The 15012-nt window shown below is 39.7% G+C and overlaps 3 protein-coding genes and 1 long non-coding RNA gene across 4 annotated transcripts in view; 1 reads left to right on the top strand and 3 right to left on the bottom strand.

Moving 5' to 3' along the window:
* Positions 1-1126: 1126 nt before the first annotated feature.
* g6pc1a.2 (glucose-6-phosphatase catalytic subunit 1a, tandem duplicate 2) lies at positions 1127-3688 on the bottom strand. Its single transcript, XM_013908973.1, has 5 exons — positions 3413-3688; positions 3213-3322; positions 2556-2658; positions 2124-2239; positions 1127-1965 (listed from the first exon to the last, which is right to left on the bottom strand). Exons 1-5 carry the CDS (start codon positions 3643-3645, stop codon positions 1463-1465), a joined length of 1065 nt encoding a protein of 354 aa, XP_013764427.1. The 5' UTR covers positions 3646-3688; the 3' UTR covers positions 1127-1462.
* A 1080-nt stretch (positions 3689-4768) lies between these two features.
* Positions 4769-6901, top strand: g6pc1a.1 (glucose-6-phosphatase catalytic subunit 1a, tandem duplicate 1). Its single transcript, XM_005725833.1, has 5 exons — positions 4769-4986; positions 5092-5201; positions 5745-5850; positions 5933-6048; positions 6393-6901. Exons 1-5 carry the CDS (start codon positions 4769-4771, stop codon positions 6899-6901), a joined length of 1059 nt encoding a protein of 352 aa, XP_005725890.1.
* The window catches only part of LOC102192177 (uncharacterized), a 76400-nt gene continuing 68209 nt past the window's right edge, over positions 6822-15012 (bottom strand). The window contains exon 4 of the long non-coding RNA XR_001290288.1: positions 6822-6872. This is a non-coding gene — a long non-coding RNA (uncharacterized LOC102192177). The remainder of the gene's footprint in view (positions 6873-15012) is intronic.
* Positions 11043-15012, bottom strand: part of psme3 (proteasome activator subunit 3) — a 4957-nt gene continuing 987 nt past the window's right edge. The window contains exons 3-10 of the mRNA XM_005725834.1: positions 14595-14657; positions 13385-13489; positions 13238-13286; positions 13040-13158; positions 12596-12732; positions 12419-12473; positions 11556-11642; positions 11043-11465 (exon numbers count right to left, since the gene is read on the bottom strand). Of these exons, the coding sequence (XP_005725891.1) occupies positions 11385-11465; positions 11556-11642; positions 12419-12473; positions 12596-12732; positions 13040-13158; positions 13238-13286; positions 13385-13489; positions 14595-14657 (696 nt within the window). The 3' untranslated portion in view covers positions 11043-11384. The remainder of the gene's footprint in view (positions 11466-11555; positions 11643-12418; positions 12474-12595; positions 12733-13039; positions 13159-13237; positions 13287-13384; positions 13490-14594; positions 14658-15012) is intronic.

The following is a 15012-nucleotide window of genomic DNA, read 5'->3' as shown; positions in this document are numbered from 1 at the left end:
TGTGTGTGTGTGTGTGTGTGTGTGTGTGTGTGTGTGTGTGTGTGTGTGTGAATATAACAATTTTCTGTTGTTTTTTTCTAACAAAAAAGTAAGTAAGCATTTTAAAGTTGTATGTAATTAGTAATTCATTCAATTTACTTTTATGTCATTTCAACTTTTATCGTTTTGTTGTTTTATTGTCTAAACTTTATTCTCTTCTCTTCTCTTGATAAATGTGTATGATGACAGAAAGACGTATGGATAGTTCATTGCACTGCCCTGTAATTATAAAATATAAAGTTTTTTGTTAGTTTACTGTGACTAACAGTAACTTTCCTATCATTTAATTGTTTTTTATTTTGGTGTAGGATGAATGACAGTGAGGGTAGGACGTCTTTATCAATAGGAAAAGCTGTAAAACGTGAAAACACTGAAAATACTGAACATACTTTTTAGTATTAAGTTTAAAATGTATACATTGCTTCACATGATCTAAAAACTGTCCACTTGGCTGGATTTGAGTCTTCACCAGGCCAATTATGGCCCTGGGGCCTCATGTTTGACACCCCTGGATTAAACTGATGAGCCCCTTTTAATATTTGTGTATGTATTTTTTTTTTTTATCTCTGCACCTACTGTACCTTTAATTTCTGCACATATAGTATATTTTATTCTGCATATGTGTTATTTATTGTTGGTTACTGCTTTCTTTTCTTTTAGCACTGATGTGGGACAGTACTCTAATTTCATTGTACTGTTGTACAGTGCATGACTGTGCAATGATAATAAATTGTAAATAATGAGTTAAAAGTGTTTGTTTTCTGCTTATTTTCTTTTAATTGAGATTATTCTGAATATTATACTTATTGTGTGCTTTTGTTTTAAGAAAGCTGAGTATCTGAGTAAAATTTGGAATCGGTGACTTTTTTAAATTGTGGTGCACATATTAAAAAAATACGCTAACAGATATTCCAGCGCTGGTGAGAAAAACAGAATAAATCTAAGTCTTAGTCTAAGTGGAAGAAAATGGTCATTAGTCAAGTATTAAAGGAACATTCCAGTAATTGCACATTTTTAAAAATGAACCAAATCGGTTTTTTTTAACATTTACAAAATTTTTATTTAAAAATATTTCAACAGTCCCAAAATACTTTCTATGACATTGAAAAAATACATTACTAATACAGTTAAAATACTATACTGAAGTCGTGAATGACCGTCCAGGACAAGCGTCATTATCGTGTTGTCGCATATTCAAAATAGTTCTTTGTGAGTGTCACTGGGCAGCCTGGATAGTGCTTTCACTTAGTGTCACACAATGTTCAAGGTTCAGTGTCCAAATAACACAAAATGCATTTTCCTGTTGATCTCAAAGCTTTTCCTGAGGATTACGTGGCAGTGTGGATAAAACAAGCACCAAAGGAATGTGTTTCAATAGGAAGAGATTTCCTTTTCATTAGTCTTTGTGATATGAAGTTGGTGCTCACACTGCCTTTTTGTTGTGCTGGCTCAGAGATCGGTTCACACAGTATGGGATGATACTGACAGTGACCAGTGGCACAATGGCACTCTTGCAGAAGGACAGCAGGTAGAAGAGGGCCGCGGTATGTGTAGGAGGCTTGAAGGAGTCAAACAGGTGCAGCAGGAGCAGAGAGCTGATGATGCATCCTGCTTTGACCAACAGGCTGCTGCTCTTTTTGGTTTCGGTGTAGAGGGGAGAGTGCAGGCCCAGACCCAGGCCAAACAGCGTGCCCATGTTGCGTAGGAGGCTGGCAAAGGGCGTGGTGTCCAGGTGGACCCACTCTGGTCTGATGCACCACTTCTGGGCTTTCTCCATGGTCCACAGCAAGTCCACACCCAGAGCTTTGAGCAGCACATAGAAGCCAACAGCGAAGGAGGTGAGGAACAGAGTCGTGTAGAAATACTTCTTCATGCTGGCGCTGTAGATCCACTGAGTTCTGTTAAAGGCCTCAGCCACAATCATACCTAGAAAACAATGATCCACATTAGGAAAGCAGAGGCGGATATTTTGCGTTACTTATCATACCGCTGCAGGCTTAATAACTGACTATATTTCTGACTATATATTTTACTGAATGACTGAGGCATAGCCAGCTGTTCACTGAAACTGTAAAAATACTCACCTGTGATAAGACCGGCGATGACCTGGTGGGGGAAGTGGGCAGCAATAAAGACTCTAGAGAGGCAGACACACACCTGGACCCCACAAAAAAGCGTCCACAGAAGAGCCTTCAGATACCTGTTGAAGTACAAATTCACACAGCTTAGATTCATTGATTTCCAGCAGCTCAAGATTACATGAAAGAAAATCTTTTGAAGCACTGTAACAATAAACAAATTTATTCTTCTCTTCTCATGAGAACTTCAGCTGCCTGCACGTCAAAACAACCCGTGTTTAACACCCTGTTTTCAGTCAATACTTCTCAGAAGTCAATGATCAACCCCAGCACCGAACAGATAGCGTGTCCAGAGCGATAAGCTCTGAATGGAGAAAAATGGTAAACAACACCAAAATCGGCAGGGCTAAGAAAGGAAAAATAAAGTTATAGACTCACCACTGACTGTTTGTGGATTTGTTGCTGGTCATGATGGCGAGGATCGAGGTCACCAGGGTGTAGTAGACTCCTGCAGCTCCCATAGCATGGCCAGAGGGGCTGCCTAGGTAACACAGACAGACGGAGGAAGGCAGTTATTAACATGTGGGCCAGAGCAACCTGCACTGCTCATTCATTATATTCTTTTGTTTTGTTGTTTGTTTTAACCTAAGTAATAAATGAATGAAAAAGATCGCCACTATTTTATTTTAACTTGATTTTAAACAACTCAATAAGCTCATATATTTGGCTGCTGTCCAAATAACCTAACTGCAAATAACATAACATGCATGTTTATGGACTGTGTCACAGGGGAAACATGTAAACTCCACACAGAAAGGCAGACAGAAACCAGAGGATACAAAAGAAACGTTCTTTCTGTGATATGTACGAATTAAGCACCATATCACCTGACAGCATTAGGGCTTTATCTTGAGGATGAGTGCCAAGATCTAGATCTTTAGAATGATAATTTATTTGATTCGGCCAATTTACTTCAAAGTAAACTTCAGGCAGGAACACATGCAGAGTGAGAGGAGCTGTGGGCTAATGGGAGTCGGTTTATTTTTACCCTCACGCAAGTTAATGCAGCCGTGCATGAACAGTGGTGTCTCTCACCTGGTCCAGTCTCACAGGTCATTGGGTACTGCTCAATGTGAGGGGGCACGGAGTTTGCATAGTAGGCTGTCTCGTGGACCCACCAGTACGGCCTCTCTCCAAACAGAATCCTGAAGAGGACAGCAGAAACATGCATTGAGTTACGTTCTAAAGAAAGCTTATTTCACACGATTATATATCAGTTAAAAAAATACGCTCACCATTTGAACACTAAATTAAGCCAGTCTCCGATCACAGCCACCCAGATCAGCTTGATGCCCACTGAAGCCCGCAGGTGAAACCAAAGGGGGAAGAAGATGAAGAAGGTGTTCCTCAGATCAGCCGCCCAGGAGACCCAGAGAAACAAGCCCTGGGCATCTTTGTAGTTGGTCTGCAGGTAGTGGGTGCTGCTCACCCCGAAACCCTGCACAGCGTCCATCACGGCATTAAGCATCTTAGCGTTAAGAGGAAGAAATCTCAGTCTAGTGATGTGTGAGTGGAAGAACAGAGAGTGCTGTTATCAGCGAGACAGCTGGCTGTTTTTATAGTGGACGGACCCACTACCCAAACGCATGCACACGCTGATCTTTGGACCTTACGCATGTGTAATAAAACACTGGCAGTCACTAGAGTTTGGGAGGCATGTCACACAAACAAGTTGGGAAGATAACAGGAAAACAAAACGTCAATCAGTATCTTAGAATCACTGTACAGAGAGAGTCACAGGAGAGAGGAAGTCAATCGATCAGTGGCTGTCCTCCTCAAGTGTGACCCAAATTAAACACTTTGCAGAGATATTTTTTTTCTGCTGCCCCACAGACTATTTTTAAATGTCATCTTCGTCTTCTTCATTTTTGTCCACATGGCTTTGACTTTGGCATTAATAAAGGATAGCCGTGTTTTTCATATTTTCCCTTCTTACATTCTCACATTCTGCACATTCTCACTAATAATTTATCAGTAATGTCATTGATTTTTTTAGTGAAAACATGCCGCCATTCAGAATGATGGAGTAAGCTATTTCTATATTACATAAGAAGATCAATGATTAAATGAGTGAGTTTGGGATGAAACAAAGCTGATGAGATAGTTGGTGACAAAACAGAAAAAGAAAAAAATAGATAGCAGGTGGAACATAAGGTACTGCACTCTTATGAAAGAAAGGTCTGGTGGGGACATCTGCACAGATGAGCTCATATTTTGTTCTGTTTCCAGAGATATGTTTACGAAAAGTTCAAAACCATTTTGTTGTTTCTCACATTGGGGTTCAGGCACAAGTAGAGATAACGGGTCTTTGCTAGAAGTCTGCAATCTGTCCATGGGCAGCTGTTGCTTTCTGTTACGATAGCTTTGAGCAAGGGGGCCCCCTGAGGTGTAAAGGTTAAGTGACCTGTCTGCACCGTTGCAAAGTTAAACAAACTTGCTAGCCTTGAGTAAAGTCCAGTGGGAATCATTCAGTGGAAGAACGGACAGGACGGCCTCAAAGAGCTTTGCTGAAACCTAACCAAGAAAAAACCCAATAAAGAGACAATATTTTCACAGCATCGTCCTCAGAAAGAGGTCTGGGTTGTGATATCATGGATCTTCTACACAGCTGGGGCGTTGAGCTGGCTGTCTATCTGCAGACCAGATATGGCAAATATGAAGGTTTGTTCGACCTGGCATCCACAGTGGCCGATCTGCACACCACGTTCTTCTGGTTGTTCCCGATCTGGTTCCACCTGCGGAGGGACACGGCACTCAGGCTCATCTGGGTGGCTGTCATCGGAGACTGGCTCAACTTGGTCCTAAAATGGTAACTGGGTGAACGGGTCCAACTTGAATTAAACTTAAAACTTAAACATTAAAAAAAGGAACGGTTGCATGATTCGTTTCCTGTTTTTTTGTTTCACTGTGGCAGGGTTCTATTTGGGGAAAGACCTTATTGGTGGGTTCACGAGACCAAGTTTTATGGAGCAGGACCGGCCCCTTCACTCCAGCAGTTCCCCATCACATGTGAAACTGGACCAGGTAGAGCTCATGACAGGCATGCGGACCGCATGAAAACTGAACAGAACTAGTCTGTCATAATAGAATGATAAGATTTATTTGGCACAGTACACAATTAGTCTGATAAATACTCCAGTACATCATTGCCAGGTGATAGCTGTAACAATTGGCAACTGTACACGACTTTCTGTGAATGGGTATGACTTTAATGGTGATAAATAGGTAATAAACTTGTAGTGCCTTTTATCTTGCTCCAGTTTCTTTGAGAGATCTCTGTCCTCATACTAATAGTAGAAGGGAAGGTAACAAGGTGCAAGTGTTTTTCTTCAGTCTTCAGTTTCCAGAACATATTAAACGTTCTGGAAACTGAAAGAAAAAGATAAAAGATACCAACAACTTTCAGCAAAATATGACATATTCAAACCACCTCAGACTTGGTGTTGCGCTTATTCTGGTCACCAGTCTGACGAGGATTGGTCGTCACGATAGATGAAGAACCGACTGATCGGTTTTCACTCTAAATTAGAAATTAGAAAATACTAAGCCCAATTTCTTTCTTTGCAGGAAGTCCTTCAGGTCATGCCATGGGCGCAGCTGGTGTCTGGTATGTCATGGTAACAGCACTGCTCTCTATTGCAAGAGAAAAACAGTGCCCCCCATTGCTATACAGGTGAGTCTGTGTTAATACAATCACCTTTTCTGGCTCTCTGGAGTCTTTAGGTTCTGTGCACCTACAGTGTTGTCCCTGTCAGATTTTTGTATATAGGCCTGTGGATGCTAATGGGCCTGGTCGAGCTGGTGGTATGCATTTCCAGGGTCTACATGGCTGCTCACTTCCCACACCAGGTTATTGCAGGAATCATTACAGGTCAGTCCATCTAAAGAACTCTAGTCGATAAAGTGTTGACTTTTACAAAGACTTTGATGTGCAGAATTTTCATAAAAACATTTTGCGAGGGTTGGAAATTAAGTTTACTGAGTGATTATGTAGCCTACAACTACCAATATCATATTTTTAGGAGCAAATGCCAAAGATCAAACAAAGAAATATTGTAGAAGAAGAATTAAAATATGGCTCAGGTGTAAATGCAATCTCAAAATTACAAAAATATGATATATTTAGACCATTTTAACTTCAAATATTGTTTTATTGAGTGTACATGTTACGCATTGTCCCTGTTTAATAAACCACCTTGTCTGTTTTCGTCTTAGGCACACTGGTAGCTGAAGTTGTTTCCAAGGAGAAATGGATCTACAGCGCAAGCCTGAAGAAGTACTTCTTAATTACCCTCTTCCTCACCTCCTTTGCTGTTGGCTTTTATGTGCTCCTTAAAGCTCTGGATGTGGACCTGCTGTGGACCATGGAGAAAGCCCAGAAGTGGTGCATCAGGCCAGAGTGGGTTCACCTAGACTCTGCCCCCTTTGCTAGCCTCCTGCGGAACATGGGCAGCCTGTTTGGTCTGGGCCTCGGTCTGCACTCACCGTTCTACAAGACAACCAAGATGAGGATTATGAGCGCCCCTTTGAGGATTGGATGTATTGTCATCTCTGTATCCCTGCTTCACCTGTTAGATGGATGGACATTTTCCCCTGAAAACCATATGACTTTCTATGCCCTTTCCTTTGGTAAAAGTGCCGTTGCACTTTTAATCCCAACTACTTTGGTGCCTTGGGCTCTCAGCAAGATTTACCCTGTAAAGACAGAAGGCAAAAACTTGTAGCTTTAAGGCAACTGGAGGATTAATGTTCTATATTTACAAGGATTCTTACTTCTCATTTTTAATAGACATGGATTAAGCCTCATCTTTACTGTTCACTGTTTTTTTTCTGTTTTAATCTGGGTCTAGGTTAACTCCATATCTATGAAACTTGCTATAGAGTTTTTGGAATGTCTGAAGATATTGTGCTGGCCTTGTTACCATTTAGGAGCAGAGGGAAAAGGCTACTTTACTGATTGGAACAATAACATTTAATTGGATGTTACCATTCCCAGAATCTAGACTACTTAGGGACAGAAAAAGGACGTAGACACCCAACTAGCACTTTCAGATAATTGCTGTAAAGCTCACTGATAGACCACATTTGTTCAATTTGAAGAAATAAGAAGCGTCCCCTTCACGGTATGAGCAAGAAAGGGTAAAAGTAAAACACAAAAAGTGGTCTTGTTTTTTTGGATATGCTAAGCTAAGCTCAATCTTTCCTGGATCTACAAAGTGCTAGCAGCCTTCTAATTTAGCTGGGTTTAAGTAAAATATGAACATTTTCTACAAATGTTTTCTAATAATTGTTTTCTAAATGGTCTTATTGGGACTTCTGCTACAATTATTACAATTAACCTCCTTGAAATTGAGCAATGGTTTATTTTTGTCCATCAAATTACATTTAGTCATGTTTTCATGTTTAGAACTGTCTTTTCAGTGTCTGTAATATTGTAAGCTTCTTTAACACCCACAGTATATATGAGATAAAGATTTTTACACATACACGCAGCCACCACCTCAGCAAAAAAAGTATTTTTTAAACAAATAAAAACTGTTTCTTGTAATCATGTTTTCGTGCTTATTTGAGAAGTGCGGTGCAGCCCTGGCAGTTTTCTCAGTATGTCTCAGACTGATACTGATTAATTCTCTGGCCAGAACAACCATTAAATATTAACCAGAGCATGCTCCACTCACTCGGCAGTCCCACATAGTGACACTGCCTCGCACCACAGCCATGCGCTTTCAAAGGTACATGAAGGGTCAAGGGGCAGAAAGCGTTGCCGACAACACGTGGGCCTCATAAGGCTTTAAAAATAGAACCTTGTTCAGGTGACGAACTATCGTAGCAGCTTTGGATGTATGGTACTGAGATCAGCAGGATTGCAAACAAAGGTCACTATCATATTATCACAGACACACCTCTATAAAACTGCTAATTACATTGTGAAACTGCAACGTAAAGTCCAACTGAATGCAATCATAGGTCACCTAAAGTTGCTGTGGTAATGAGAAAAAGTAGGAAACTGAAGGTAGTCGCTGTGGTAACTTTGCTGGGCATGAAGTCCTGCATCAGATAACTTAAGTCTCGTAGATCTAAACATCATGGAGCCAGTCTGGGATTACATAAGGAGACTTAATAAGGAGACTTAAAGCAGATAGAGACTGGCATTGTTTTTGAGAACAGCCCCACGTTATCATGCCTAAAAGGTTTGATCAGCATTGCACTGTTTTACAAAATAAATCACACTTAATCTTAACAGGACCCAGTGATTATCACGACACATCCCACCAGCAAACGCCAAGTGCTCCTTTTTTGATCATTTTATCTCATTGTCTTCTTACGCTGTTCTAGTTATTTCCGGTTCTTATCTCAAGAAGCTATATGGGAGTTCTTTGTACAGGTACGCTGCATTGCGTTTGTGTGACTAGGAGGCAGGGGGACAGAGGGTATAGACCTCACAACTACGTCAGGGACGTTGAGTAACTGTTTACATTAGTTTACAGTCACAATAATCAGCTCGCCTTGGTTGTTCTCCTCAATATCTTCTCATCCTCACATAACCTTTTCTATATTTACTTAAAGATGCAGCTCTGGACCAAATAAATAAATAAAAAGAAGCGTCGGAATAAAAGGTGCTTCAAAGTTACGAAAAGCATTAAACTTTGGGTATTAGTCTAACTGCAAAGAGTGCAAGTGTGTAAGACTTACCTCTGACATATACAATTCCCATATTATGCCTTAAACCTAAAACTAGCACCAAATTAATACAAACTGAACTAATTAATCAAAACTAAACAGAAGTAAAAACAATACCTCAACAATACCAAATGTTAAAAAAGCTAATGACAAACACAAAACTGTAACTACATCTCTTCCCCTCTATCTCTGCCTGCTTCCCCGTCTAACTTCAGAGTCTCTCTATCAATAAAGGCTAAAAAAATGCCATAATAAATAATTTAAAAAACGAAACACATGCTTTGTGTCACGGGGCGTTCTCCTGCTAGAAGCAACCATCAGAGGATGGGTCACTGTGGTTATAAAAAGATGGACATGGTCAGAAACAATGCTCAGGTATTGATTACATCACCACCGTCAACCTGAACCATAAGGTAGGCTGGATCCATGCTTTTATGATGTTTGCACCAAATTCTGACCTTACTATGTGCAGCAGAAATGTTTTTCCAGTCTGTGAACTGTAGCCTCACTCCCCAATCTTGGCTGACAGGAGTGTTGACCAATGCGATCTCCTGCTGTTGCTGCAGCTTCAAGGTTCAATATGTTCTTCTACCTGGTTATTACAAGGAGTTATTTCAGTTTCTTTTCAATTCTCTTCTGACCTTTGGCATTTTCTCCAACAGAACTGCCGCTCACTGGATATTTTCTATTTTTCAGTCATCATCTGTAAACATGAGGTGGTTGTGTAGGAACCGCCTAGCAGTCAGCACTTTCTGAAATACTCAGACCAGCCTGTGTAGCATCAACATTCACATTCAAAGCTGCTTAAATGATCCCGCCCCCAATTCTGATAATCAGGTTGAACTTCAATTGGCTCTCTTGACCATGTCTGCATACTTGAAAGTGTCGAGTTGCTGCAATGCAGTTGTCTGATTAGATATTTCTCTTAATGAGAAGTTGAAAAAGTGCGGCTAATAAAGTAGCCAATTAATCTATAATATCATAATCGGCTGGTTAGTTAAATTTTAGGAATCTCAAGTTTTGAGTTGCTTAACATGTGAGTAAAGTTGCCTCAAAACCTTCCTATCTGACACCCATTCAGTGTGATTCCATTAAGCACCACTTGATCTTTAATTTTTAAACTGTGGATTTGCGTTTATATATATTTGGGATGCTGACTTCTGTGTGAAATAAATGCACATGGGACGAAGGATTTGATATTTAAACACACAAAAGTCGGGACCTTTACACCTTGGCTTAAACTAGCAAGCACTTACAAGCAACAGCGACATCTGCAGGTCAAGAGGAAACATTGTATCCATGTCACACCACTATCTGATGTTTTGCTTCAAACTTCAAAACAAAAATAAAAAACAAAACAAAACCCTACAACATGCCTCCAAAAGTCTTATCAAAAAACAGTCTTTTATTCAATACAATGAATGCTCCAACATAAAAGAAGCTTTTGACTCGTGAATTTTCACTGAAATCATTTAAGCCCACGACTTAAAACTTGCGTCGTTTTCATATTTTGTGATATCTACACGTCGCAATGTCTAACATTCGCAGAACAAATTAACAGCATGTTTTGCATTTCCTATGAACTACTGTACTGATGATGCAGCAGGAGTCCAATATAAGACAAAATAATTAAAACAGTTACAAATAATGGGCAACAATATTGACAAACCACTTTGCTCTGAATATTTAAGAGCTACAAATGAGGCCGTTCACGAGGATCTGAGGACAAAATGTTTAATTAAAATTAAAAAATACAAAGCGCTTTTTGATATCAGAAGCCCCTTTCAGACATGCACTTTTCAAATAAACAGCCATCTTAACTTGACCGAGCCAGACTGCTTAACACTTTTATTCACTCTGCAAAATCCTGAATTCATGCGGTAGCAGGCATGCGCAGGTCCTGAACGGCAATAAGACCATTTTAATAGTATTTTATCTCATCAGCACCAATTAAATCATTCATCTGGGATTACTAACCCAGGAAAGAGTTTTATCCTTTCCGAGCCCGAGTGGGAATGACGGGGTACAGCTCCTTGCACATACACAGAGGCCCTGCACTCAGAAAGAGCTGCAAGTGTGGTGACACTTCACCGCTTATACTGATAATACTAGCTGCCACATATCGCATGCATACAAGAACTTCTCTGTAAATTACGAACAAACATGAGGAACATTAACACAAAATTGATGAGTGCATGACAGACTGCCATCAGTTTAATAGCAATGATATCTGGCGCACGTCTGAAAAGGGCTTATGATCTGTCTCCCCATTTTCTGAGTGAATACTCTTCAAACGGTTTAAAAACAATATTTTACAATTAAAACAAACAAAACAAAACATGTGTCCATCTATAGAAGCTATGTCTTTGTATTGGGCTGTCTTGTGATTGTATTGGAGAAGGTGAATGTCTAGCTGTAGTCCTGCGGACCGGGGCCCGGCTACTGTTGCTCAACAGGCATGGTGAAGAGACGAGGGGGCAGACGGCGTGGGGTGGGTGGGTGGATGCAGAGACAGCTGGATGAACATCAGTACAAAGCGTCAGCATTACTGCTTCGAGGCCTCTTGATCTTCTCGATGTTCTTCAGGATCATGTCGTGTAACGTTACCTGGAAACAAGCAAACATATCGGTTATTCTGCTTTCTGAACGCAGGCAAGTATTAATAGATGCTGATAAATAATGAAGGCCACAACATACGTATTGATTTCTGAGCTCCGAAACTATGATTTTCAGACTGATGTATTCCTTCTCGTCAATCTCGGTTACTGTGCGCCGATAGTCCTCCTGTTTAAAAAAGTTGATTCTATGTTTATTTTTAATTGTACATCTTCTTTTAAATATAAAACAGAACTGCCGAAGTCAGTGGAAATTTTAGCAGATAGGCTGATATCAGAGTTTTTCATTTCACTAAAGGATAATTGATAATAAGAACTTTCAATTTTGCAACAAGACATTTTAATCAACTTTTAATTAACCACGATGCACCTTGAGATTAAAATCTTTTTCAAGGGTGACCGATACAAAAATTGTTTCATACACATGCTTTAAATTCTTCCAGATATACAAACACACTCTGCTTTAAACTCAGCAGCACTTACATCTGCTCCTTTCTGTGAGGAAGAACACTGCCACAGCCTTTACAAAAAGACCTTGAGTGGGCCACTGGTTTGGATGTTAATGATCTAACAGTCAGAAACTGACTCCATGAGGGTGGCATGAGGGCCAGCTGCAACTGGCTGCTATATATGTTGTAAACCACTAGATGTCATCGTTTACAGCCTAAAACCAAAGACCACATATTTTTAAAGGCTTTCTCTTTCAATATTTCTTATAAAAAATGCAAATAGTTATTTTACAGCTGTAAGTGTATAGGTTAATTATCCCAAATGTACAAATCATCTGTAATCCTTCTCTTCTCCTTTTGTTTATATGTATAAAGGAAAAACTCTTAAATGAAAGAAATTGTTTAAAAAAAATAGTTAATTTCTTAGCATTTGATAGACTTCTGTAGTATAACTTATATAGCTTTTTACTTTCTAATACTAAAGCTATTCACTTACCACATGTGGATATTTTGCTATTTTAGAAACCAGCTTTGCCCTTGTGATGTAGTATCTGGAAGTAGGGAAGAAAGACAAAAATGGTCTCTTAACATGAAAGCGACTTCACATTTTAAAGACAAATCCCAAAGCCGGGGTGTTCATATGAGATTGGGATTTCTGCAAGGTTCTGCAAACCTTGATATCTGGTCGAGGTAAGATGCAGCCTCCCCTTCAACTGTTCTGAGTTCAGCTACTGTCTCCTCCTGGATTGACACCCCAAAGTTGTTCCCATCCTCTATCCTCGGGATGAGGAGCTGAACCCACATTTTAACCTGCAGAAAGAGACAAATATAGCTAAGAAAAGAGGATGCAACATCTGACAAGTAAACACTTTTACGCCAACAGCATTTTAGCTGATGCCGAGCATGTGATAGTCATCTTATATAAAGAACAAATTCAATACCCTTTGCTTGTTTTCGGTCCCAACTCTTAAATCTGTGCCTTGCTTCTCCTGTTTCATTAGTAAGCCTTCATTTGTCACACATTCCTAGCTTTGTTGTAAGTTCATGGCTCCTTGCTGGGGATGCCAAATGGCCAAAATAACTTACTTAGATGAAGGACTTTAGAGCTCTTACTTACTGTGTTACATTTTTCTATGAGTGTCCTGATCTCGGGCTTGACCTTTTCAATAAGATCAACAAGGTTTGCATTACTCTTCATCATCCCATCAGGCATGACAAAGACCTTGGTGCCAGTCACTGATAAAGGAGTAAAAAGTTAAAAGTTAAAAATACATAAAATACAGACTAAATATTCAGCTAGCAAAGCTGTACTTACCCATGTCATCCCCACTTCCATCCTCCAGCTTCCTCTTTTTGGCATTTTGCTGTGAGAGAGATGCAACAGTTAGCAACAACTTCTCATCCTTGCCTTACCAACATTTACCGTAACCATACGAAATCGAACTCTAAAATGGATCCTCACCGCATCTAGTCCGTCGTGGAGATTTGAGAACAAGATGGGATCTGGCACTGGCAGATTTATGTCTGAGTGAATTTCCTTCAGTTCAGTGATGTTTATGCTTGGATCCTGAAAAAAAATGAGAATATTAGTTGTCAGACATGGTACAAATATAAATATACAGACATGGTAAGAAGAAAGCACATCTGCTGCCAAATCTAATCTATTTCACATGTCAGGACATCAAAAAAGATGATCTAGAAGGTTTGAAAAAACTGATGAATACAAACACAGAAGAACTACATATGACTTATGTAGTGACATATATAGTAATGTACAAGACTTCAAATGATTATGTCATTATGTAGTCAACAATAACCAAGCGATAGGACAGAAGCAGTGTGAGAAAAAACTAAGACCACACCATGATTCAATAGCTTGTAGAACCACCTTTAGCAGCAACAACCTGAATGGTTTTCTGTATGATATCAGTCTCTCACAGGAGGAATTTTGGCCCACTCTTTATATGCTGCTTCACTTCATTAAGGTTTGCAGCTATTTACTAATACACAGTCTCATAAATCCCTGCCACACAAAACACCTTATTCTCTCTTTTTCACTCATTCTGTTGAAGATCATTGTCTTTTGTGACCCAACTTTAGCTGTTAAACAGATGGCCTCACATCTGAATCTATTTTAGGACAGAGAGGAGTTCATGGTCGACTCTGTGACTGGAAGGTGGCCAGGTCCTGTGGCTGAAGAGCCTTCTCCCAGCAAATCTTACAAACAAGCCATACTAGTCCGGTCTTTAATTGTGCTGTCATGCACTTTAACATTTCACATTCTAACTGAGGCCTGTAAAGTCAGAGATATAACTCTTACAAAAATTACATCTGAACATTGTATAGTGTGACCTTGGGGGTGAGTTAACTGCGATTATTACCAGCCATTTCAATGTTTTCCTCTTGTGAGCAACCTCCCTCACTGGAAAATGATGGACTTCAAATGGTTTGCTTTTATAGAGATGTTCATGTTTGCTGAAGACCAGTTCGTAAAGTGAATTTGTTTAACAGCACCTGGGTGTTACTATTTTAACTCTGGACAACTGATAAAGACTGACTAATAAATAATGAACTTTAACGCCAAATAATACATCGGAAGGAATGAGTTTCAACTATTCACAAAGATTTTAAATTATGCCAACTTTATTTAGCTGAATGTACAATTAACTGACCTTGAGGAAATGGTCAAGTTCCAGTAACTTCTTTGGGAAAAAATTGGCAACTAGATCCTCTGCCTGGAAGAAATGTGCAGTGTTAGTGGAGTCTTGGACATCACAGTCATAATAGGTGTGTATGAAAGTGCTCATCAAATATACACATTTAGCTATACATATATAGAAACATCTATATCTGTGAGTTTGCACACTAGTTACACATCAGAAGGTTGGTAGATTTATCCCTTGTTCCTCCACTACATGTGTTAATGTATCCTTTGCCAAGATACTAACCCCAGTTGTCCCCAATCCATCAACTGGGGTCTGTGTGTGTGTGTGAATGTCAGATAAACAGTGCTCAAGTACAGATAAAAATGCTGTTTGAATGTGTGTGTGTGTGTGTGTGTGTGTGTGTGTGTGTGTGTGTGTGTGTGTG

The sequence above is a fragment of the Pundamilia nyererei genome, unplaced genomic scaffold (assembly GCF_000239375.1).
Source record: "Pundamilia nyererei isolate P.nyererei 1_Seehausen unplaced genomic scaffold, PunNye1.0 scaffold00017, whole genome shotgun sequence".
Lineage (NCBI taxonomy): Eukaryota > Metazoa > Chordata > Actinopteri > Cichliformes > Cichlidae > Pundamilia > Pundamilia nyererei.
Note: the sequence above shows the minus strand (reverse complement) of the source record. Positions and strands in the feature narration are given on the sequence as shown.